Source organism: Nycticebus coucang, chromosome 14 (assembly GCF_027406575.1).
Source record: "Nycticebus coucang isolate mNycCou1 chromosome 14, mNycCou1.pri, whole genome shotgun sequence".
Taxonomy (NCBI): domain Eukaryota; kingdom Metazoa; phylum Chordata; class Mammalia; order Primates; family Lorisidae; genus Nycticebus; species Nycticebus coucang.
Window position 1 is genome coordinate 25,429,294 of NC_069793.1, and position 25,680 is coordinate 25,454,973.

At 36.4% G+C, this 25,680-nt stretch overlaps 1 protein-coding gene across 1 annotated transcript; it reads right to left on the minus strand.

The window, feature by feature from the left end:
- Positions 1–24,731: 24,731 nt before the first annotated feature.
- On the minus strand, positions 24,732–25,442 carry LOC128564705 (60S ribosomal protein L15). The gene has a single exon (XM_053560421.1). It carries the CDS (start codon positions 25,396–25,398, stop codon positions 24,784–24,786), a length of 615 nt encoding a protein of 204 aa, XP_053416396.1. The 5' UTR covers positions 25,399–25,442; the 3' UTR covers positions 24,732–24,783.
- Positions 25,443–25,680: the final 238 nt, after the last annotated feature.

Consider the following 25,680-nt stretch of genomic DNA (forward strand, 5'->3'; position numbering starts at 1 on the left):
TCTCCACAACTATTGGCAGGCTCCAATTAAAAAATAATTCCCCCTTTTACCCTAGATAAAGGTGTCATGGCTAAAGTAAAATAACTAAAGGGTCCCCACTTGATACATTGATCTTAGTTAAGCATATTCACATTCTTGTAGCTTCTTTACCCTGTTCGCTTTCTTCTTTTTCCCCTACTTTATGTGACTCCAGGATATCTGACTTCTGTTTCATTTAGAACTATATTTTTAAAGTACTTCATCTTACAATAAGGGATATACCATTGAAATATCAATGGCATAAAGTACAACAAAAATAGCAGACAATGAAGAGAGCCAGATGATTCTCTAAATCTGTCAAAATCATCAGGAAAACTCTCACTGCTCAGAATTGAAAGTTATCATTGGTTCTATAGTTGATGCCAACAGGGCTGTCTTCTCAGACCACACCCCACTGCATTTTAAGAAATTATTTTTTGTATCTACATTAATATAAATATTCTATAAAATATAAGCCACTCCACTTGGGCATTTTTAGTAACTGAATGAGCATTCCATATAAAATGAATCAGATTCTCTTCCTAATACAAAGAGATTAGTTGCTCTATGAGTAGCTGGCTATATACGGTTTTAAATGGAGAGCTTGCTGGGAACATGCTTGCCCATGTTTAGACAAAGAGCAGTGGAGAACAGTTTCTAGAGCTGAAGAGAAGAAAGGAATGATCATGGTTAGAGAGATAGGAAAAAGATTTCTTGACAACATTCAAATTATTGTTTTTACTTCATTCTAGAAGCCCAGCTAAATGTCTCTTGCAGAGAGTTTTGGGAGGCCCCATGTATACTGAAGAACAGAAAACAAAATATGTAAAATTATAAAAGTTTTTCCTTTTCTTTTTCCTCTTTTTCTTTACTTTCTAAAGTTGATGTTGAGTTTTCCAGCTTAGTTTCTTGGCTTTGTGCTTCTAATGTTCATTGATGGGTAGATAGAGCTTAACATTACAAAGAAGAGAATTTTACACTACCTTGGAAGAGAGATTAAAGAGACAAGACCAGGAGAATACTGGAAAGAGGTGGAGAACGGAAATGAGAAAGATCTGCATAGGGTGGGTTTTCGGATACTGTTTGATTAGGCGTTGATTCTGAAGGAGTTGAAAGATGGCATGCAAGATGGCTTTAGTATATGAGAACTATTGAGAAGATTGAAAATGGAGAATTTTATGAAATGTTTCTGTTTATAAATCTAACCTCTTTGAATTATTTTGAGATACTTCAGTAAATATTTGGATTATCTTTGCCTATATTAAATTTAATTGCTTAACTATATTTCTTTTCTTTTCTTTCTTTCTTTTTTTTCTTTTTTTTTTTTTTTTTGAGACAAGAGTCTCAAGTGTAGCCCTGGGTAGAATGCTGTGGCATCACAGCTCACAGCAACCTCCAACTCCTGGACTTAAGTGATTTTCTTCCCCCAGCCTCCCAAATAGCTGGGACTACAGGTGCCCACCACAATGCCAGGTTGTAGTTGTGATTGTTGTTTGACAGGCCCAGGCTGGATTTGAACTCTCCAGCTCAGGTGTATGTGGTTGGTGCCTTAGCCGCTTGAGCTAAAGGCACTGAGCCTGCTTAACTATATTTCTTTGAACGTGTCTTGATGAGCTTAAGTGATATTCAGATTTTCTTCAGGTTACACTTATCAAAAAAAATCTACTTTGTTCTTGAACAAATTCAAATTATGAATCCACGTTAATACAGTACCCGTCAATGCTCAGGTTATACACCTGTCTAGGTAAACAGGCTTCATACAGGTAAAAGAAAACAAATGTTACATACATTTTTAAACAATATATTTTTATCATGGTCATAGTCAAGAAAATACAGAAATATTTTCAGGTGTCTCTTTTCCCCTAATACTAGAATGGATAAAGAGATTTATTACAATGTTATTTTATACATTGGATTAGAAACCTTCTAGGACATTTTCCAATATGCCATGTTGAAGAGTTAAACTTTCCTTATCTTGGTTTTAGGAAAAGACATATTTGCTTGGGGATGTATGAATGATAAAGCCCTCTTTTGAGAAATATTCTAAGAATTTTAGGAGAAATATATTCAAGCCATTATATCCTGCAAGAAGTTTCACTTGGTACCCAAGTGTAGGATGTGGTATTGTTTTTAGAATTAACTATCAAGTAAGGCTGCTTCATGGCTTCAAGAGCCAGAAGCTAGGGGTTATAGATTTAAGTTCTAAAGTTTTCTAAGAAAAACTCGGTATTGTGATAGTCATAGACATTGAAATCTTCTTTCTACACAATTAATTTTGTTACCAGTAGTTATTTTGTTAGATAATAGCTTAAATGTGAAAAGTAGACTTCCTTTACAAAACAGTAAAAAATGTATATATAAATTATATATATATTAATTAATATATTATTTATAAATATATATAATTATATATGATATATTAATTATATATATGTATATATATTTTTTTCTTTCTTCACCAGGCGATCCTTCCATTCAGGTTGAAATCTTAGAGCCCAGACACAGTAAACTCTTCTAAGCCTAAATGAGTAAGGCATAAAGGGTCTCATGTCTCTGGCCACTATTCCACACTATCAACAATCTTAATTACAAACATTACCCAAGAAGACCACTTCCAGATTTTTGGACATAGAGTTCCTTGTCAATGCATCTTTAAAACCAAAGAAAATCCACTGGCTTTAATGGAGAAAGTAAGAGATGTCAGTTTTACAAATGTGTTCTCCCTCATTTTATCTCTCCCCAAACCTGAAATAGTTTCTTACCCAAAGATCCTCTCTAGAAATGTTGAGTATAAAAAGCACGGACTTTTTCTCACTTTGGTAAGGTTTGTAGTGAGTACAAAATATGGGTTTTGAATTCTTTCCAGATTCATTACACTCTGTAACCATTATAAAAAAAAAAAGGCTCAATTTCTGAACAAATTATATGTGGTTACAATACTGGCTGAGTCAAACGCCTTTGTGTGACAAATATGAAATCCCTGGTAAATACATTAGCCATGATGACTCAGGCTCGAAATGAAATATTTAGCACCTTCTGTGCACAAAACACTCTATTGTGCTCTAGGTGGGTTGCAAAAGAAGCTTCCTTCAAGACTACATGATCTATCTGAGGAGCTTCAACCTACTTCAAGAATTATAAATGCTATTTGAGAAGATAATTTGGTGTTTATGAGCAGCAAAATTGTCAGTGTAGAACTTGATTGATCTGTGAAATCTTTGCGAGGGTGGTCAGCTAGAATGGGATATAGACAAAGCCTCACCAAATGTGAGAGTCTTTGTTTTTTTTTAGACAAGAGTCTCACTTTGTCACCCTGGGTAGAGTACCCTGGCGTCATAGATCATAGCAACCTCAAAGTCTTGAACTCAAGTAATTCTCTTGCCTCAGCCTCCTGAGTAGCTGGGACTACAGGTGCCCTCCACAATGCCTGGCTGTTTTTCAGAGACTGGGGTCTTGCTCTTGCTTAGGCTGGTCTCAAACTCCTGAGCTCAGGCGATCCACCTGCTTCAGGCTCCCAAAGTGTTGGGATTACAGGCGTGAGGTGCTGCGCTTGGCCAATATGTGGATCTTTGCAAGATGTCTGGCTTTACCAGATGATCTTCAACACATTTGGCCAGAGAAACACAGGAACTTTTGGGTTTTCCTGCTTTGGTTCAAAGTATGACTAGATAATATCCTCTTGCTTTATACTCTGTGTTTTTTTTTTACAATATGAGCTAAGAATTGCAGGCATAAAATTTAGGGAGACCCTTGCAATGTTATTTCTAATCTTTCCTTTTTAATAAGCTTATAAATAGCAGGGTAAACTGAACCTCTTTCCTTTAGAAATGCTGATATCCCAAGGGCTTAGTCAACTTCAAGGCTTTTTCATGGAACTACATTACTTTGGGTTTCTTTGAAGTGAATACAGATACTAAAATAGCAATGATTATAGCTACTTGGTAGTTGGCACTAGAAATTGGCACAGCCTGGGAGCTTGTTTTTTAAAATGCATAAGCACATGAACACGTCCATATAAAGATGTCAATAAATTGTGGTTACAACAGAGGAAAGGTGCCCAATTTACTGAATTCTAATGTAGCTTTTGCCTCATTTAATACCATCCTTTGAAAAAGGTACACACAAGAGAACAATGACCTGCTTTTGCAATAAGGCCTGTCAAAGTAACTAAATTCTCGTGACATTCCTTGTGAATTTAGGGTAAATAAAAATGTGATTTTTATAATAACAAAGTACTTTAGGATGATTTTAATACTCCATCCCTTCTGGGGAGGTTTTAATTCTCCTGAATAGAGATTGTTATCTTATACTGGAAATAATACTTCTTCCATAGAAAGCTAAGGAATGGTATCTTAGGAATAATCTTATTATTTTCAACACCTCCTACATTCGAGGAGAAAAATATGATTAGAATAGAGTTCCAAACTCAGTTCTCATCCTTCTTTTGGCTGTAGCTACAAAAAAGGAGAACATCTGAAAGTGTTCACATCCAGCCCAGCTGAGAGTTAAAAAAAATTCAGAATCCCTCATGCCAGGGTCTTCACACGTTTGAGTTGTATAGCCTAAGCCAAGTCCCTCTCCTTGGCACACAGGTTTATAATTGATCCTTTTGCTCTCTTTTTCTCCCTCTGACTCCATCTCCATGCACATCCCATCTCTAGTTTCTTTTTCTATTCTCACTTTTCTCCACATCTCAATCTACATTTTCCCTTCTGGTCAATGTCTCTGCCTTATGGCTTCCCAAATGTGGTTTTCTCTCTTTTCTTAAACTTTCACTAAGCTGTTGGTTATATTCTTCAAATTCCTTTCCTTCTTCTTTGTAATCAAGCACTATTAATATATCTAAAAAGAGTTCAGAATATGCTTTGTTCTATAAAGTTTTCCCACTTTCAACAGTGGGTCCCATATTGTCAGCATAATACTCCCACATTGTCAGAATAACCTCTCTCTTCAGTTTTCATCTTGTCAGGACTATAATTATATTTTTATAGAACATACATTGAGCACATGTCTTGGGTAATACAAGTCAAGGATTCCACCTTCTTTATAGAGCTAGGCTAAGTTTCTAATTCATTATTTTATACACAGTGGACAGTTATTAATACTACTGATACTCCTTAAGTAGTCACTTGATTTTGTGCAATAGGAAAATAAACTAAAAGGTAAACACTATGAATAGAGAAGGGTTTTTCTTTTTTTTTTTTTTTTTTTTGAGAAGGGTTTTTCTTAATGTGACATGTGCTGACTCTCTACTTGTATCTTTTTATGTATTTGAATACAATTCTCCTTTTACGTGACATTATACCTTTTGTATTTGAAACTACTATTTCTAAATATTTTAATTTTTGCTCAAAAACTTTATCTAAACCAGTGCTCCTCAAACTTTGAGGAGGTACTCAGGGTAGACATTACCTGGAAGTCTTATTGAAAAACAGATCCCTGTGCTCAGCGCCTGTAACTCAGTGAGTAGGGCTCCAGCCACATACACCAAGGCTGGAGGGTTTGAGCCTGGTCTGGGCCTGCTAAATAACAATGACAACTGCAACCAAAAAATAGCCAGGCATTGTGCTGGGTGCCTGTAGTCCCAGCTATTTGGGAGGCTGAGGCAAGAGAATAGCTTAAGCCCAAGAGTTTGAGGTTGCTGTGAGCTGTGACACCATAGCACTCTACCGAGGTCGACATAATGAGACTGTCTCAAAAAAAAAAAAAAAAAATCCCTGGTTTCTTTTTTTCTTTTCTTTTCTTTCCTTTCTTTCTTTTTTTTTTTTTTTTTTTTTTTGAGACAGAGTCTCACTTTGTCACCCCTGGTAGAGTGCCATGGTGTTATAGCTCACAGCAACCTCAAACTCTTGGGCTTAGGCAATTCTCTTGCCTCAGCCTCCTAAGTAGCTGGGATTACAGGCGCCTGCCACAACCACCAGTTATTTTTAGAGATGAGGTCTCACTCTGGCTCAAGCTGGTCTCAAATCTGTGAGCTCAGGCAATCCACCTGCCTAGGCCTCCCAGAGTGCTAGGATTACAGGTGTGAGCCACCACACCCAGCTAGATCCCTGGTTTCAGTCCTTATATATTATTTCATACATCAAGATGGACTCATGAATTTAAGTTTTAAACCAACTCCAGTAATGCCAATGATTGAGGGCTAAGCTTTGAGCAGAACTGACAGACACATCTCATCCCATGCAGAACTGCTGTTTCTTGCACCACCTGTGAGTTTGATGTGCCAAGCATAGTACTGCATGTGTCAGCACTGAATAAAATAGCCTCTGTCCCTGACCTTGGAAAGCCCAGATCAGCAGCGTATAAACACTGGTAATGGAGGAGTATGACTGTGAGTTTAGTATTTGATTCAGGAAATGTGACTTCAGAATGGGCTATAAACAGAAAGCCCTGGCATTCCTGGAAAACATGTACATCATTCTCTAGCGTTACTACTTTTGGGCTGATCAGAAACATATAGAATTACATGCATTTGAAAACACCTAATAAACCAAATGTTCTCTTGAACATCAAGGAAATGTCTGAAGTCTCGAGCCTGCTGGCCTTTGATTGGAACTATACCATCAGCTAGGTCGCCAGCCTGCCAACTGCAGATTTTGGGACTTAGCCTCCATAATCGTATGAGCCAATTCCTCATAATAATCTCTGTATGTATACATACATCCTAAATTCACTAAAAGGAAAAAGAGTCACACTTTGCCAAACGCTTCCTGAGAAAATAAGAACTGCTGTGCTTCTGTTTTCTTGAGTACCTTGTGTTTAGGAATTGGCTTTCTATTACTGGGAACTCAATAATTGTAAATGGTTTTCTTTGACAGTGAAAGGGTCTATATAGGTGTATTGATATTCTTGGTCTTACACAGAGAGGGGAAGAGAAAACATACAGTTTCTTTGGTTAAGTCAGGACCTTAAACAGATAAAGGAAGTGATAATAGGAAGTGATAATTTATATCAGCTCTTCTACCTGACCTTGGGGTGATTTTTAGTTAAATAACACAATTCTATGAAGTTTGTGGGAAAATATTCATTGTTATTACATTATATATAAAGATCTTAACCTAAGAAAGGCTAATTGAATTACCTAAGGTCACACTAATTTACATATAAAACCCAGAAATCCTAACTCTCCAACCACACTAACCCTTTTCATCTCCCACCAAGTTTCCCATAGAGGCCATGCAGATAAAGTCAAGACTTTATGGTTTCCAATATCATATTCTTTAGTTGCAAAAAATGACATTTTAAATGTGCTTAACAACAATGTAACAGACAGGTATATATTGCTGCTATTTTAATGTTTAGTCAGTGGAATAAAATTACCATGACTCCCCTCTAATCCTGATATATGGCCTCCTTTCAGGTATGCTTCCATTAAGCATGCAAAAAGCTACATTTGCCTTAGGTTATTTGGTATAAATTAGGTTAATATTTTTGAGTAGAGATTACATGGCTCTCATGTGATAGAAGACTTAATTGATCTTGTAAAGGAAGTTGAAATTTTGTCACTAAAGCTGTTCTTTTATTTTTTCCCACCTCTTCGACTTTTCCCACCTCCCAATGTTGCTGTTTTGCTGTGTTAAAGGGATGTAGTCACACAGCATATGTTATGAAACATATTTATCTGTTGTGTGATGCTGAAATCAGTGTAGTTTTGTATTTAATTTGCAGTGAGGCATTTCACAGATTACCCAATCACTTTTTTCTTCCTCCATTTGGAGGATTAAATCAAAGGACTGGCCTTGTCTCTACTAACTACCACAGAGAAGACTCACTGACACCTTGTGGGCAAAGAAAGTTTTCCAGAACTACAGACACCATTCCACGTCAAGCAGAACTAGGGTATGGTGCAAGCTCCAGGACAGACATGTTCTGTCCCAACACATCATTGTTGTCATTCAATGCAGTGAAATGAATCTGCCATTTAATTATACACTCTTCACCCTGGAGAAAGGGTAAAGTCTGGTCAGGATGTTTCTGCTTTGGTGGGTTAGGTAGTGACCCTGTAAGAGTTCCAGGGCATAATATCAAACCTCAATATCCCTAAGACCTTGAGTTTGGTATACACTCTTTTTTTTTTTTTTTTTAATTTTCTCTCTCTATATATATGTGTTTATTTGGGTTCCACTTTTTGCCTTCACAGAATTAAAAAAGGCTTAAAATTTAATAACAATAACAATGTTTAAGATAAGGACTAGAAACAAAAATCTCGTAAAGAATAAACAAAGATAAATACATTCAGAAAATAAATCAGACAATCGCTGCAACAAAATATTGAGCAATAATAATAATAGTACAAAAAAAGTAACATTCACATTGTCAGATAAAAGTATGTCTATCATAGAAGGCTATGACTCTGAGGTTCAGTATGGAGTCATCAGTTAACTTCTTCCTCTTTTTTTTTCCAAAGTCTCAACAAATAGACAACTAATATATATAAATAAAAATAGAAGATAAAATAGTGGTATACACTCTTGACAGAGCTTTGATTTGGTTCATATCTTCACTTCTTTTCACATGACTCAGAAGATAGCTCACTTACCTTTTAGTCCCAGAAGGAAGTCCTAACTTACTTAATAAAATCAGTGTTCTCAATCTCTTGCCATGATGGTGTAGGGGTAGGTACGTATCACACAGAACTCAGTTCTGTCCAATGAGGCATGAGTGAGGACTGTGGAGGTATGAGTAGCCTGGGAAGATGAGATGTTTTCAATGGGAAATCTGGTTTAGCTGCACCTATTTTATGATTATAAGTAGGACTAAGCACAAAGGCAAAGCTGAAACACCAAATAAGACAACATAGAGACATTTAAACAAAACTAATGCATTTGGTGACACCATGAAGCCATGCGACCAACCTGTCCTGAATCCTCTGTAAGCTATTCTCCTCCTGTTAGGTGAGATGATGTATTTCCATGTTGTTGAGACCAATTTGACTTTGGGTTTTCTATTACTGCTAATAGCAACTTGACTGATGCTGGGTATTAGTAAGGCAACGCTAGACTATGCTGCAGTAAGAAATTAATTCCTATATTCCTGTCCCTGAATATAATGAAAGATTATTTCTCATTCACATTCATTCTGGTTTTATATGGGTCTGACATCCTTTCTCCATCTTGTTTGCATGTCATCTGGAATATATGCTTTGCAACAGAAAGAGAGTTGGAGAATTATGCAAGATGTTTTTAAAGGCTATGCTTCAAAGAGACTTACATTGTTTCCGCTGATTTCTCTTTGGCCAAAATTCAGTCATGTAGGTTCAGCGTAAATGTTAAGAGCATAGAAGGTGTGGTCTTCCTGAGTTCCCAGGAAGAGGATGTGGGTGATTGTATCTACCATCAGTAAGGAGTGCAAAGAACTGTTGAATAGATTGAAACATGGCAAAACACAAAAAGTGATGTTATCAGTCAGGGTTTTGAGAAAGAGAAATGAAAAGAAAGATTTTAAAGAATTAGCTTATGATTGTGGAGGCTGAGAAGTCTGAATTTGCAGGAAGGCTAGCAGGTTGCAACCCAGGAAAAGGTTAATGTTGCAGCTGGAGTCTGCACAGGATGGGGGGGAATCCCAGTCTTTTTTCTCCTAAGAACTTCAACTGATAGGATGAAGGCACCCACATTATGGAGGATAACTGTCCTTACTCAAAGTCTGCTGATAAGGACATTTATGTAAATGTTAATCTCATCAAAAATACCTTTATAGTGTGCCATTTAGACTGCCATTTGACCCAATATCTGGGTACTGTGGCCTAGCGAAGTTGTTACATAAGATTAACCATCTCACATGATAACAGTTGAAATTAGCTGCATACACTTTGAGACAGAATTCACAGATTCCTTTAGTTTAAGGAACCTATCATTTGTGTATCCAATGATATTCACAAGACTCTTATCTTTCTCCTTGAGAGATGGCATTGAAATTGTGCTCTGATGTTCCTCAAAACTCATATGTTACTATTACAGGTGTAGAAACTCAGGGCTGCGTACAGCAGCACTAATCAGAACATCTTCAATATTAAAACTCAGCAAAGACAGCTTTGTACGTCAATGCCAATGTCACCATTTCAAGGATCATCAACCAGGAACAAAGCATGTTTATTGACACATTGCTGCTTACTTTATTTTTTATTGACAAATTATAATCTTATATATTTATAGGCTACAAAATGGTTTTATGACATGTGTATGATTGAATCAAGCTAACTAACATATCTATCACTTCAAATATTTATCATTTATTCCTCCTAATTCAGACATTGTACTCCTTGACCAACATCTCCCGGATCACCCAGTTCCCCAGCATCTGGTTCCCGTCATCCTACTCTCTCCTTCTATGAGCTGGATTATTTTGGATTCCACATACATATAAGTGAGGATATATAGTATTTGCTTTTATTATTTCACTTAGCATAAAGTTAAACCAACGTTTCAAATGACAGAATTTTCATCTTTTTTGAATAGTACGCCACTGTGGTTATTTTATTTGGTATTACATCCATTGATGGGTGCTTAAGTTGATTCTGTTACTTGACGATTCTAAATAATGATAGTAGATAAATCTACCAGTGCAGATATTTCTTTGACACACTGATTTCACATCTTTGGGCTATATATCCACAAGTGGGATTGTCAGATTATTCGGTAGTTCTATTTTTAGTTTGTTGAGGAACCTCTATACTGTTTTCCATAATGCCTGCATCACTTCATAGTCCCTCCAACAGTGTGCAAGGGCTCCCTTTTCTCCACAGCCTTACTCTGGTTTGAAACATGGGAACCTGCTTTGTAAACTCACTTCAGTTTAGCATTGTGATCGGTAGTGTAGGAATTAGGCAGAAGAATTAGATAATCTTGAAAAGTTATAATAATCTGGTAAATCACCATGCTTCCAACATAGAGGGATATTTGTATCTGGTGTTCTAGCGCTCCTTTCCCTGGCCTCTGCTGACAGACATGTTCTAGACTCATTTCATCATTACTTCCTCTTTTTCATAATTTCCAGTGATCAAATGCCAGTAGCTTTTCTTGGATTCTATCCTTATGTCAACTTTCTTAATTTCAAAACATTTTCACAGCACAATATGGTTTCCAAGTTTGTGCCCTTCAATTCTTTTTCCTGTGTGGGTATCATAGACACACACATATGCTGGAATTTTATGCAAAGGCAGCATGTGATTAGGGAGCAATTGCTTTGTTTATTTATAAAAAAGCAAAATACACTATTTGAATGTATAAAAATTAAAAATGTCTGCACAAACACAATTATTAATGCATACTATAGTAGAATTATTTTACCCTTTTCTTCAATGAATAGGTTTTTTTTTTTTTTTTCTCTTTGGTTAATTGTATTCATAAAAGTTTATAACCTGCCCTGTATTCTAGCAAGGAACGTCAGTGCAGGTGGTAGACTGATTTCCAAAACGCCTCCATTCTCCACAATCTCCTTGCAGTGTACCTTTGCACGTAACCCATGTTGAGTTGGTGGTCCTGTCTGTGTCCCTACTCATTGAAACTGTTCTCATCTTGTGACTTGTGATGGCCAGTAGAAGGTGGAAACAATGATAGAGTGTTTGCTCTAAAACTAGGCTTCAAGAGGCTTTCCTAATCTCTGCTCCTTCTCTTAAAATTTTGTCTCACCAAGATAATGATCTTGGGATTGGTTGAGGGAGAATGAGAGGCTAAGTAGACATGATTTTTCCCATTGTCAACCCAGGCTTGATCAGCTGAACTGCCCATTTGACTCCCAGTTCAATGAAAGAGCCAAGCAATTGACAGAGAAACTGCCTAGATAGCCCATAGACTATGAGCAGAAATAAAGGCCTCGTATTACATGTTTTTCTTCAGCAGCATCTCTGTGGCATTAGATAGTGTCCAATTTAGTACATTCTTACCAGCATCAGATATTTTATATATCAACTTGTTAGGGGGAAAAAAAAAGCCTTCTTTTTAAAAATTCTAAGTATCTAGTATTTCAGATTTATGGCAATTAAAATCCTCAGATGAGGATATTTGTTTTGAGCAACTGAACAAAGGCACAGATCATGGAGGCTAGCACTGGCATATTTTCAAATTAGTTATTATATAGGACCCATGTCAGATACTACCTTACAAACAAATATAATACTGCAAAGAAGGAAGTTTTACATATCATTAATCTAAAATATATAAATACAACCTACCACTAACTCTTTGCTTAGGTTTTAAAATAAAATATCATTTGAGATAAGAGGTGATGCATACACACATATTAGAATATGCACACATTAGCTAGCATTTGGCAAAATTTTGATTTAACATGATTTGGGTGATGAATGAGTCTAATCTGGGTGAATTACCAGGAATTGATTAACATTTTGATATTTCCATTAAAAAAAACATTATGGTAGAATAGCAAGTAGGTTTTGAGTTTTTAAAAATACAGCTGCATATTAAGATAAAAAGATAAAGAGAAAAAATGTAATTTTTGAATTTTTGTATTATGAGAATGCAGAAGGCTGTAGCACTAAATGTGAACACGCGATGTGTCACTGTGCTCAGGAAAGCAACTAAAAGAATGCCCTGTGCTTATTAATAGAATGCCAGCTGTGCTTAAAACAGAGAGGTAGAGACAGTGGAGTGCAGGATTGGTTTTGTCAGGATGTGTGTTTTAAATATATCTGCCATTTTAGTACTGGGGAATGAAAGTGGAGTCAGGTTTGTGCTACATGTAAGTTAGGTCTGTACATTGGTAAACTAGTGAGCAGAGAAGAAAAAAATAGCCATGAAAAATGACACCCTGGTTGTTTATTAAGAACAGTATGATATGAGAATTATAAAAACTAGGGCATATACAGCAAGGTAATATCCATAAAAGGGTTTCAAAAATGATTGTTGAGAAAAATAGAAGTCTATAAATACGTAGACTTTAAGAGCAACGGAGCTAAGAAAGGAGAGTTTAGCTCATATGCCAGATACATCATTAGAGTTCTGTACTCATTTCTAGCATGACCTCATCTATTTATCCCACGGCCTCCCCCCCACCATTCTCCATCCTTCTGAAGTGTTCCTTTTATGACTCTATCATATCACTTTCAATAGTGCACTTTTAGTACGTATTTATGCGACTGGCTCCTTCACTAGATGGTAAAACGTCTGTGGGCATTGATCGGCCATGCACCAATGCTGTATTCTCAATTCCTTACAAGGTGCTTAGTGCACACGAAGGTGCTCAGCGCCCAAGAAGATGCTCAAGTAATGTTTCTCTTTCAATGACTGAATGAACATCTCAGTGGACAAACAGAGGCAGTACATCTAGATTCCAAGGAGCCATGACACAGCAGTGAGAAAAGAAGGCAGACAGTTCTGGTGATTGAAGTTTGAGATAAAGTGAATTAGATATCCAGGCATGGAAAAAAAAAAAAAAGTGAGTAGAACAGCATTCAGGAGATACTGAGGCACAGTCCTGACACAGTCGGTAACCCCTGATTGAGAAGTACATAGCCCCAGTGCATCAGCTGTCTAGAAGTCAGGAAGTAGATGGGTAAATGATCGTCTGTGTTCAATGCATTCAGGTGGTCTAATATTTTGGTATATTGACCTCCCTCCACCAAATGAAAAGTTTCATAAGGACTATTGCTTTTTAATATTTTTTTATTTTTATGTTTATTTATTATTAATTAATTATTTATTTTTTGAGACAGAGTCTCACTATGTCACCCCTGGTAGAGTGCTATGGCATCACAGTTCACAGCAACCTCAAACTCTTGGGCTTAAGCAATTCTCTTGCCTCAGCCTTCCAAGTAGCTGGGACTGTAGGCGCCAGCCACAACGCCTCCCGGCTATTTTTTTTTTTAATTGTTGAAGTTGTCATTGTTGTTTTAGTTGGCCCTGGCCAGGTTCAAACCCACCAGCCTTGGTATATGTGGCCGCTGCCCTACTCACTGAGTGCAGGCGCCGCCTACTGCTTTTTTGTTAGAAGCATTTTAGCAGTGGTCATTGCTATCATATTCCTCAGACAGGTATGTAAAAGTGAACACTTCTGCACTGCTGGTGGGAATGCAAATTAATACATTCCTTTTGGAGGGATATATGGAGAACACTCAGAGATCTAAAAATAGATCTGCCATTCAATCCTGTAATTCCTCTGCTGGGCATATACCCAGAAGACCAAAAATCACAACATAACAAAGATATTTGTACCAGAATGTTTATTGCAGCCCAATTCATAATTGCTAAGTCATGGAAAAAGCCGAAGTGCCCATCGATCCACGAATGGATTAATAAATTGTGGTATATGTATACCATGGAATACTATGCAGCCTTAAAGAAAGATGGAGACTTTACCTCTTTCATGTTTACATGGATGGAGCTGGAACATATTCTTCTTAGTAAAGTATCCCAAGAATGGAAGAAAAAATATCCAATGTACACAGCCCTACTATGAAACTAATTTGGGACTCTCACATGAAAGCTATAACCCAACTATAACTTAACAATAGGGGGAAGTGGGAAAGGGGGGGGTGGGTAGAGGGAGGGGAATCGGTGGGATCACACCTGTGGTGCATATTACAGGGGTATTTGCGAAACTTGGTAAATGTAGAATATAAATGTTTTGGCACAGTAACTGAGATAACGCCGGAAAGGCTATGTTAACCACTGGGATAAAAATGAAGTGAGTGTATGATGCCCCATAATCATATCATTGTATACACTTATGATTTAATAAAAAAATTAAAAAAAAAAAAAAAAGTGAACACCGATTTCGCTTGTAAAGCTTAGTGAAATGCTACATTACTTAAGGGCTTATTTTGACTCCATTTAGAAGGGCTACAAGTCATTACAGCACACTCTCATCTAGTTCTGAGGTTTCCTTCTTTCATTAGCAAAACAACTTGGACTAGGGCAGGTTGTGCACGGGTGTCTAGTTATCCCAAGAATTCTAGGGGCACCTTCACTGATCACCTTCAAATAAACTTCTATTTTCTCTGGACCAATCTTCCTACTTACACCAGGATTTAGTTATGAAGATGAGTTTGATTTCACCTTCATTCCTTGTTGCAAAGGAAGTTTGAGCTTGAGACAAGAAGGCAGCATATCGAAGTCTGGGGATGGGGTTTGTCTGTTGCTGCCAAGACATTGTAGAGTCTGTGCCCTCCTGTGAGCTTAGAGAGGGAAGTCTGAGGAACCATGGCAACTCTACCGATATGGTAGTTGTGGGTCTCCAAGAAGCAGGCTGTAGCAGTATTTTATACTGAGCTGTTGGTGAAACCCAGATGGGGTCACGATAAACTGCTCCATAGCAGGATTTTTCATTGTTGTTTTAAGCCATGTTTCTTCAGAGCTATTGCTTTAATAATTTCTACTCATTTGATCACAGCTAGTGATTTCCTTGAACAACAGAGACAAAATGCATAAAAACAATTTGGAAAACAACATATGAAATTATATAACACAAGATAGTTCAGGGGTAGGTTTATTAGGGTAGGCTCTGCAGTGACGTCATATTTTAACTTCTTCCAAACAATAAGAAAGAATCCTCTGTGAGAATTAGGCACAAAAACAATCATATAGATACAATACAAAAAACCTCCAAAAGTATTCACATACACAAAAAAAATTTAATGTACATACTATACATAGAACACTTAGGTATTAATAGGCAAAAAAATCATGCAATAAAAGAATGGATAAAGACCAGAGTAGTAGTAGACTCTCAAGTGAAGAAATAATAAGCAATTCTTAAATACTTGAAAAGACTGACATCTAAAAATGAATGTGGTATCATTTTTACAGACAAGATTGAAAAGATTGATAACACCCTATATTGACAAAGATTTGGGGATATAGATACTCTTATTCTATATGCAGATCGATATAATTTTTCAAGTGTTTACTTGATGACAATTTCTCAAAAAGTCCTACTCTGACTGCTCTGTTGAAAATTGTATTTGGCCAATTCACTACCAACACTCAACTGTGGACTGTTTGTTTTTGCTATAGAATGCACCATCATTGATATAACATATAGTATACTTATTTAATACACACAGGATGGCCATAAAGCTCATGTGCAATTTAAGCTAGTTGTAAGGAACATGAATTCTATGACCACCCTGTATTTTTAAATTGTCTTTCTCCCCTTATTATGATGTTAGCTCCCTGAGATTTAAACCTGTTTGATTCACTGATATATTTCTTTCTTTTTTTTTTTTTTTTAATTGTTGGGGATTCGTTGAGGGTACAATAAGCCAGGTTACACTGATTACAATTGTTAGGTAAGGTCCCTCTTGCAATCATGTCTTATCCCCATAAAGTGTGACACACACCAAGGCCCCACCCCCATCCCTCCGTCCCTCTTTCTGATTTTCCTCCTCCCCCCATAACCTTAATTGTCATTAATTGTCCTCATATGATTCACTGATATATTTCAATTGCCTAAAATTATGCCTGGTATAGAGAACATACAAATATTTGTGTAATACATAAAAAATGAATGAATGAATGAATGAATAGATTAATGAATATGTACAGAATCTGTAAATGTTCATAGGTTTTGACCCACTAACTTTAGTAAGTTATCCTTAGGAAATGATAAGATAAATATGCAAAAATATTCACAGGAATGTTTACTACAGTATTACTTACAATAACAAAAAAAAGTCTTACATGTCCACTAAGACAAGATTAGTTTAATGAACTGACATTGCATATGAAGAATTAAAATATAGCCATGAAAGACATCCACCTCTATTAACACAGGAAGGTGTTACTAATAAATTGTTAAAATTTATTGAAAAAAATATTGGCTTACAAATTAACAGTTACAACTTACAATTAGTTGTTACAAAGTATATGAGGATATGGATATGACTGTTAAAAGTGATTTTTATGTAATTTTACTGTCTTCTTTTTCTACTTCCATATTATTTAAATTTTTAATAAGGAAAAAAAAGTAAAGACATACCCTATTGATACAAATTAATCAGCCAAAAATATTTGATGTTTCATGGATAGAAAACATTCTTGTTCTTTTTGGCATTTTAGACATAAAGTATTAGGTCATTAAATCTGAGTTGTCCGATTCAAATCAAAAGTCAAGTTTATTTTATCTCAAACAAGAAGCAGCAAAATTAATCAAAGGATTCATTTAAAATATCGACACAATTTTACCTTGTTACAGTAGCTTGTTTATGCCAGCAGCAAAGAAGCCTGGAGAGTGAGTGGTAATGAAATCACCAATGGTATTTTCCACAGCTTATTGAGAATCGAATATTTTTCCTTGAAAGAAGTGGTCCGAAGACTGGAAGAAGTGGTCATCGGTCAGTGCAAGGTCTGGTGAACACAGTGGATGACAGAGAATTTCCTAATCCAGCTTCTGTGGTTGGAGCAGCATTGTTTGTGCTACATGTGGTGGAGTGTTGTCTTACAAGAGGATTGGTCTGTTACTGTTGACAAATCTCAGCTGCTTAATCACAAGCATCCTCATCATTTCATCCAGTTGGTTGGAGTAGACATCAGCTGTCATGGATTGACCAGGTTTCATGAAGCTGTAGTGGATAATACCTGCCCCGGACCACTAAACAGACACCATTAGCTTTTTTCATAAATATTTTGTTTTGGTCTCTATGTCAACACCTTGCCAGCCTTTGTGCCAAATGCTTGTGATTGTCAAAAAGAATCCATTTTTCATTGTGTGTCACAGTAAGATGGTTTCTCTTCGTGTTGTGACAGCAAAGGAAGGCAAGCTTTGAGATGATTTCCCTCTGACTCTCATTTAATTCACGCAAAACCCATCTATCCAGCTTCTTTACCTTGCTGATGTCTTTCAAGTGATCCAATATTGTTGCAATAGTAATGTCAAACCTTGCTGCTAATTCACATGTAGGTCGAGATGGATTTGCTTCCACTCCAGCTTTCAGCTTATCATTATCCACTTTGGTCTCAGTTTTCCCTCATAGTTCATTTTCAAGATTAGAATCCCCAGAGCAGAACTTTTCAAATCATCCATGTCCATGTGAATTCATTAGCCACATTCTTCCCAAACACTTCATTGATATTTTGAACTGTCTGCACTACACTGGTTCCCCAGTGGAACTCATATTCTAAACTAACACAAATTTTTGACTTAATCATGTTTTCACAAAAATTGCTCCAAAATGTTTTGAAATATACTTATAAGCCAAAATATGTGTTTTGAAAGAATGAGGCTGTACCTTCACAATAAGAAAAAAAAAAAGTCCAAGTGAAAAGTCAGAGATATCAGCTATCAAACTTAGTACTTAAGTAAGACATTTCTTACTTAAAAACCTAAATTACATTTCTCCTACAAGTTTAACACACCTTTCAATTAATTTTGCAAAGATTTAATCACACCAGTTTTAATAATTACAAAATAAACAAAAATCTAGGAGATAAAATTCTTATTGGTAAACAAAGAAGTAATATTCAAACAGTGAACTTCATTCATTTTGTAAAATGAAAATTATAATACCTTTTCCAGAAGTCAGGAAAATAATGGAAATCTCATTAAGTATTTATTATGAAATGCGTGGTGTGTGGTACACATCGGGAAAAACAAATTTCCTTTCCACATATACCCTCTTCTTTCTCTTTGCCATCTTCAAACTGAAGGGAAAGAGTTTAGCATTAGGACTTTTCCTTGAAAGGCTCCCAAATACAACTGACCAGGTTAGATGACTAAGAAAAGCATTTTGGTTCACTGTAGGGTCAAATACTGATTTAATCAGCAACCTTTTATGCATTATTATACTATAAGTCACTTGTCTGTGAAGCCAAAGGGAATCATAATGTCTGACTATTTAAATGTTGATAGTGAGGATAAACATAAACTTTAATTTAAGGGACATCTAATGTGAAAAGTACAGAAGCATTTAATAGCATAATTCCACCCTTGAAATGATTAATCAAAAGTCCAGTTAGCAAGTGAAACATGAAAACAGCAAAAATCATGAACTTGGCTTTCAGAAATGCCAAATCCATTGGTGTACACTTGCTGCTTTTATCCACTATCAGCTCGAGACACTCTCACACCAACTGCATGAAGATAAAAGGCTGACTATCTTATTACCAGCTCCCCTGAGCCTTGCAGCCAAATCTTTTTGTGATTTGAGCTTAATTACCTTGAAAGAGGTGCATCAGTTTTATGAGGTTACAAATAAAAAGAAAGATTTAAATCTTCCCTTGTGTGAAACAGGTCTATAGATTGAATTCTAAACAATTGTCATGGCTCCAGCTTTGTAAAAGACCAGTGGCTCATTTCTTTAAGGAAACACAGAATGCCAACTAAAATCGTCCTTTCTTAGCCCCTATTGGTATCAAATAATACTAATGATAATCATAATGAAATAGTAATGATTAAATTTCTTACTGATGAAAGCCTGAAGAACAGCTACCTACCAGGGCATGTGACTCTTAAAGTTCTTATCATTTCTATTAAGCATGAAATCATCTTTTTAAAATTCTTAATGGCTTTAGTGATTTTAACAGGCAAAACTACTAAAATTTAAGTTTTAAGTCATAGGAATGCCATATTTCAACATGAAATTTGACCACAGTGCTTAAATATTTTAGGGCACTGAATGTACCGCAGTTCTTGTAATCAATGCTACACTCCTTAGAGAAAATGTAAGAGGTAGAGAATGTATAGTACTCTGTGTGTTTAGCTGCGAATTACTGTGTAGTGATGGGTATGATCCCATGGTGGTAGGGTACAATCTGGATAGATTACCTGTGTATACTAGGTGCTTTCTTAATATACTTTTCACCTTCACAAAAGACAATTACAGTTTCCTTCTCATTACAGAAGCAGTCAAATGAATTGCTTGATTATTAGGTTTATATGAAAGACTCTTTAAGATATTCAGCAGTTCACTGTCCTTAAAAAAAAATAAAAGAATGGAATGATTTAGTAGAGGGATTTGAGAGTTTACAATTTGAGTCAGGAGAATAGTAACGTTGGTAATACCATGCACAGAACCTCTCTTTCGGTTTCCACATTGGCTAAAACAGATGATCCAGAGACAAAATTTTATTTTGCTCTGAGCTAGGTACTTAACACAAAAGTAAGCTCCATTCTACAATAATATTTCAGTTAAATAAATGTTGAAAAATAAGTTGATTAATGGGATTTTTCTCTTTATTCCATTACTCACCTACGCTGTGAGACTGCCAAGATGAAAGATCTTGTGAAGATCAGACATATGGAGCTTTTAATCTTAATTGAGTTCTTTACTGTGCCTCTGTGGTTTTGATTCTATACATCCTTGTGGCCTTTTATTCCAGCTGATTTTATACTTATCTGTCATAAAATGTGGCACATTATTGTGTATGTTCTTCCTTCTTTAATATTTTAGGAACTTCTATATATGTATTTGTTTTTAAAAAAATGCATCCACCATTCTTCAAATGTGCAAAGTGAGAAATAAAGAAACAAATATAGAAGACCGTTCTGGAAACCCATTCATTATCTAGGTTCATTAAATTTTAGCGTATTCAAATACTCTTCTGAAATAATATGACTCTCTATCCCTCAACACATGAAAAAAGTGCAGTATCTCTCACATTATATCAAGCTTCCATTAAACATGTGAGTCCATCCCCCACAAGCTTCTCATCTTCTTAAAGGAAAGGGTATTGATTTGTTTTTACTTGATGTGTTCTCTGAATTTTAGATAGCATCATATTATTGTATAGTCGCTTAATAGTAAAATTTTTATTTAACCCTATAAAACTTTTTAACATTAACTTGATAATAACCTAAAGCAAATATAGCTGTGTGTACCTTCTTTCATTTCCTGTCACTCTATCGTGTTTTGATAGATATTACATAGCTTTTTTTTTCTTTTAACAAATTAAAGATCGGTGGCTACTATCCTAAGTATCTAAAGAATGAAAAAATAAATATCACATGTCTTCACTATTAAATTGGAACTAACCAATGAGCACCCATGTGCACAGAGGGAACTAAAACTCACTAGAAATCAAGCAGGGAAGAGAGGGGAGGAGGGGACAGGCAAAAAGCTGCCTAATAGGTACAATGAACTCTATGTGGGTGATAGGTGTACTCATAGCACTGACTCAAAAACATTATAAAAGTAATCTGTGTAACCAAAAGCATCTGTACTCTCGTAATATTTTGAAATTTAAAAAAATGTATATTTGCAGCAATCTTTGGTAGTGCCCTTTCCCAACAGCATGTGCTTACTTTGTGTCTCTGCACCATATTTTGGCAAGTATTGCAATATTGTAAAGGTTTTTATTATTATTATGTTTGTGAAGTAATAATGGTGATCTATAATCAGTGATCTTTGATGCCACTATTGTAATTGTATACAAAGTGTATACAGCAAATTTAATAAACGTGTGTTCTGGCTGCTCCACTGACTGACTGTTTCCCCATCTTTCTTTCCATCCTCAGGCTTCCCTATTGTCTAAGGCACAACAATATTCAAATTAGGCCAACTAACAACCCCACCATGCTTATAAGTGTTCAAGTGAAAGGAAGAGTCACACTTCTCTTGCTTTTTTTTTTTTTTTTTTTTTTTTTTGTAGAGACGGAGTTTAGCTTTATGGCCCTCGGTAGAGTGCCGTGGCATCACACAGTTCACAGGAACCTCCAACTCCTGGGCTTAGGCGATTCTCCTGCCTCAGCCTCCCGTGTAGCTGGGACTACAGGCGCCCGCCACAATGCCCGGCTATTTTTTTGTTGTTGCAGTTTGGCCAGGGCTGGGTTCGAACCCGCCACCCTCGGCATATGGGGCCGGCGCCCTGCTCACTGAGCCACAGGCACCACCCCACACACTTCTCTTGCTTTAAATCAAAAACTGAAATGATGAAGGTAAGTGAAGATGGCATGTCAGAAGCTGAGATAGACTGAAGGCTGGGCCTCTAGTTCTGAACAACCAGCCAGGTTATGAATATAAGGAGTTCTTGAAGGATTAAAAGTGCTACTTTGTTTAACACATGAATGATAAGAAAGCAAAACAACTAATTGGAGAAAGTTTTAGTGGTTTGGCTAGACGGTCAAACCAGACACACCACTTCCTTAATTCAAAGCCTAATCTAGACCCAGACACTTATTCTGTTCAATTCTGTAAGTCTGAGAAGACATGAGGAAGCTGCAGAAGAAAAGTTTGAAACTAGTGGAGAGGTTGGTTCAGAAGGCTTAGGAAGCCATCTCCACCCTAGAAAAGTGCAATATAAAACACCAAGTGCTGATGCAGAAGCTGCAGCAAGTTATCCAGGATATCTAGCGGAGTTATTTGATGAAGGAAGCTGCACTAAACAATAGACTTCTCAATGTATAGAAAAGTCTTCTACTGGAGGAAGATGCCAATATAGAACTTCCATAGGCAGAGGAAAGTCAACTTCTGGCTTCAAAGTTTCAAGGGACAAGTTGACCCTCTCATTAAGAGCTAATGCAACTGATAACACCAAGTATAAGCTGGTGCTCATTTACCCTTCTTAAAATCCTAGTGCCCTTCATTTATATTCATTCTATATAAATGAAACAACATTGCCTAGACAACACATCTATTTACTGTATGGTTTACTGAATATTTTAATTCCACCATTGAGGCTTACAGCCCAGAAAAAAGATGACTTTCAAAACATTAGTAGTCATTGACAACATAACTAGTCACCAAGAGCTCTCCTGGAAATGTCGAAGTGGCTTAATACTGTTTTTTGCTTGATAAGATAGCATCCACTTTGTAGCTCACGGATCACAGATTGATTTCAACTTTCTAGTATTATTATTAATATTGAAAAAATTCATGTCATAGGTTGTGTTTTCTAAAATGGACCTTAGCAAAATTTGTTGAAAACCTGACAACTTTCTGGAAAGGATTCACTTTTCCAGATGTCATTAAATACATTTGTGATTCATAGAATGAAGTTATCATATCAACATTAATAAAAGTTTGGAAGAAGTTGATACCAACTCTTATGGATAACTTTAAGGAGTTCAAGACTTCCATGGAGGAAGTAATTGCAGATGTGGTGGCAAGAGAACAAGAGAACTAGAATTAGAAGTGAAACCTAAATATGTGACTGATTCCTTGCAATCTCATAATAAAAACTCTAACAGATGAGGAGTTGCTTCTTAGGGATGAGCAAAGAAGTTTCCTGAAATGGAATCTATTTCTTTTTTTTTTTTTTTTTTTAGTTTAATAAACATTTATTCCTTTAGTTGAACAACTTCTACACAAAATCAAAATGTATGGAATGTATAGTATGCCATTTTTTGAGTAGAAAGCTATTTAGGTCTTAGGTCTCAAGAAGTTATATATCGAAGCAGTACCCTGAACCCCATAAATGCATCAATGTACAAAGTTACGATTTAATAAAAAATTAAAAAAAAAAAAAGTTGTATGAGCTTACTATGAATATTTTCTGGAAACCAATTAACTGAGCCTTTGGAAACCCCTAAAGAACATAGGTGAAAAATTGGCTCAGAAAAACCAATTTTGAAATCAAACTACTAAATCAGCAAACTGATAATATGGATGAAATGGAGAAATTCCACTTTTATTTCCTTAACACTCAAACATACCCTGGGGAACATCATCCTAGAAGACGTGAAACATTAATACAACAAATGTGGTAGGATGTTTAAAATGAAGGTGAGCATACAATGGCCTAATTTTGCAAAATGCTATGGATACTTAGTGTGATTTGAGCAGGGAGGAGAAAAATAACTGTAGATGTGTAAGGTTAGATCAAAGACCATTAACTTATATGGATACCAACTATGACTTTTCCCTGGAACCGTAAAGAATGGGTTGATTCAAGATGATTTATTACACTCATTGCACAGAGAAAAGGTACTTTTAAGCAGCCATCTATACCTTTACCTCTAATATGGCTGTGGGGGGATTCATAATGGTCACAAATTAACGTTACAGGCTTTTAAAAATCTTGCTTAAAAAATAACTTCAATTAAAAAAAAAAAAACTTCAATTTTCTAACCTCACACTTGAAAAGTATTTTTTTAATGGCCACTAGCTTAGTAGCTTCCCACCATAGCACTGATTTTACTAGCTTACAAACTTAAGGTTAGTAATTCTTATTTGCTTAACATTCAATTCTATCAGTTTCAAAATACAGTGTAAATACCACTACTATACCACTACTACTATGTATATAATTCAGGACTCTAGATTTCAGGGAGCTATAAGATTGAATCAGGAACAGTTTTCATTTCCTATGTTAACTTAAATGGTACAGTGGAGAGTGAGGCAATTTTGTTTTTGTCCAGATAGGTCTCATTTGTTAAAAGCCTCTTGAAGTAAGTTTATTCAGTTCTGCAAAATGGTGGCATTTTGGGAACTTTTGGAGAAACGGTCACGCAAATCTCCAAACAAAACCCAATTTAAAATATTTGTTTGCCAAACTCCAGCCACCTGAAAGTAAACCAGCAGAGCATTGCCATCACCCCAGTCAAGCTGTAGGTTTCACCACATGCACCAAACAAATCTACAGGGTAGTTTCAGCACTCCTCTTTTCAAGAAATTTATTTTACACCTATTATACCATACATCATGTTTTAAACACTGACATTTAACTCCCTAATAAGATAAAGCAATGACAAAAAAGTTTATCTTATTAGAAACAAGATACACCATTACGTACTGTCTTCAAACATTATTGCACTTAATTTGACAAAGCATTCATGAGACAATCTGCAGACTAGTTTAACAGACAAATAACACCTTTAAGCAGACATGACTGTCCTAAATTGTTTATTAGGTTATGAATTTTACAAACATTACTTATATTAGCGGTAACGGTGGAGCTGGAGAGTATTGCGTCTTCTCCAAGCTGCACGGCGGGAACCACCAATAGTGTGGTGGAACTTATGGCCCTTTCCAAGGCCACGGCTCTTCCGGCCAGCAGATGTCAGCCCACGCATCTCCCTGTGCTTGTGGACTGGTTTGGTGATCCACTGGGTGTCAGGATTTCTTCTGATAGCTTTATGGAATGGATCAATGAGGATAACCTCAAAAAATTTGTACGTTGAATCTTCACCAACCCAGTAAGAATTCAGGACTCTTAGAGCCCCACAGTGGCGTCCAGCTCGCTCCTCAGCAACAGACTGCAGGCTTCGAGCAAACTTTAGCTGGTTAACACCATGATGCACAGGCTTGCCATAGGTTGCACCCTTAGGAACTGGGCGCTTGCGGCCACCACGGCGCACACGAATCCTGTATATGACATAACCTTGCTTAGCCTTGTATCCCAGTCTGCGCGCTTTATCCGGCCGGGTGGGGCGGGGAGCCCTGTGGAGCGCAGAGAGCTGGCGGTACTGCCAGCAGCGGACCCTCAGAAGAAAGCGCATCACATCAGACTGCTTCTTCCTCCACAGCTCCTGGATGTACTTGTATGCACCCATCTTGGCTCACCTGATGGCTGCCGCCAGACGGAAAGGAACGGGCCTTTCTCTGGAATCTATTTCTTATGAAGATGCTGTGAACACTATTGAAATGACAGCAAATATTTTAGAATATTACATATATTTAGTTGAAAAAGCAGTGGCAAGGTGTGAAAGAATTAACTCCAATTTGAAAGAAGTTCTACTGTGGGTAAATGCCATTAAACAATATCATATGCTATGGAGAAATCTTTTGTGAAAGATAAAATTAAATGACGTCAATTAATTGACGTCAATTAATTA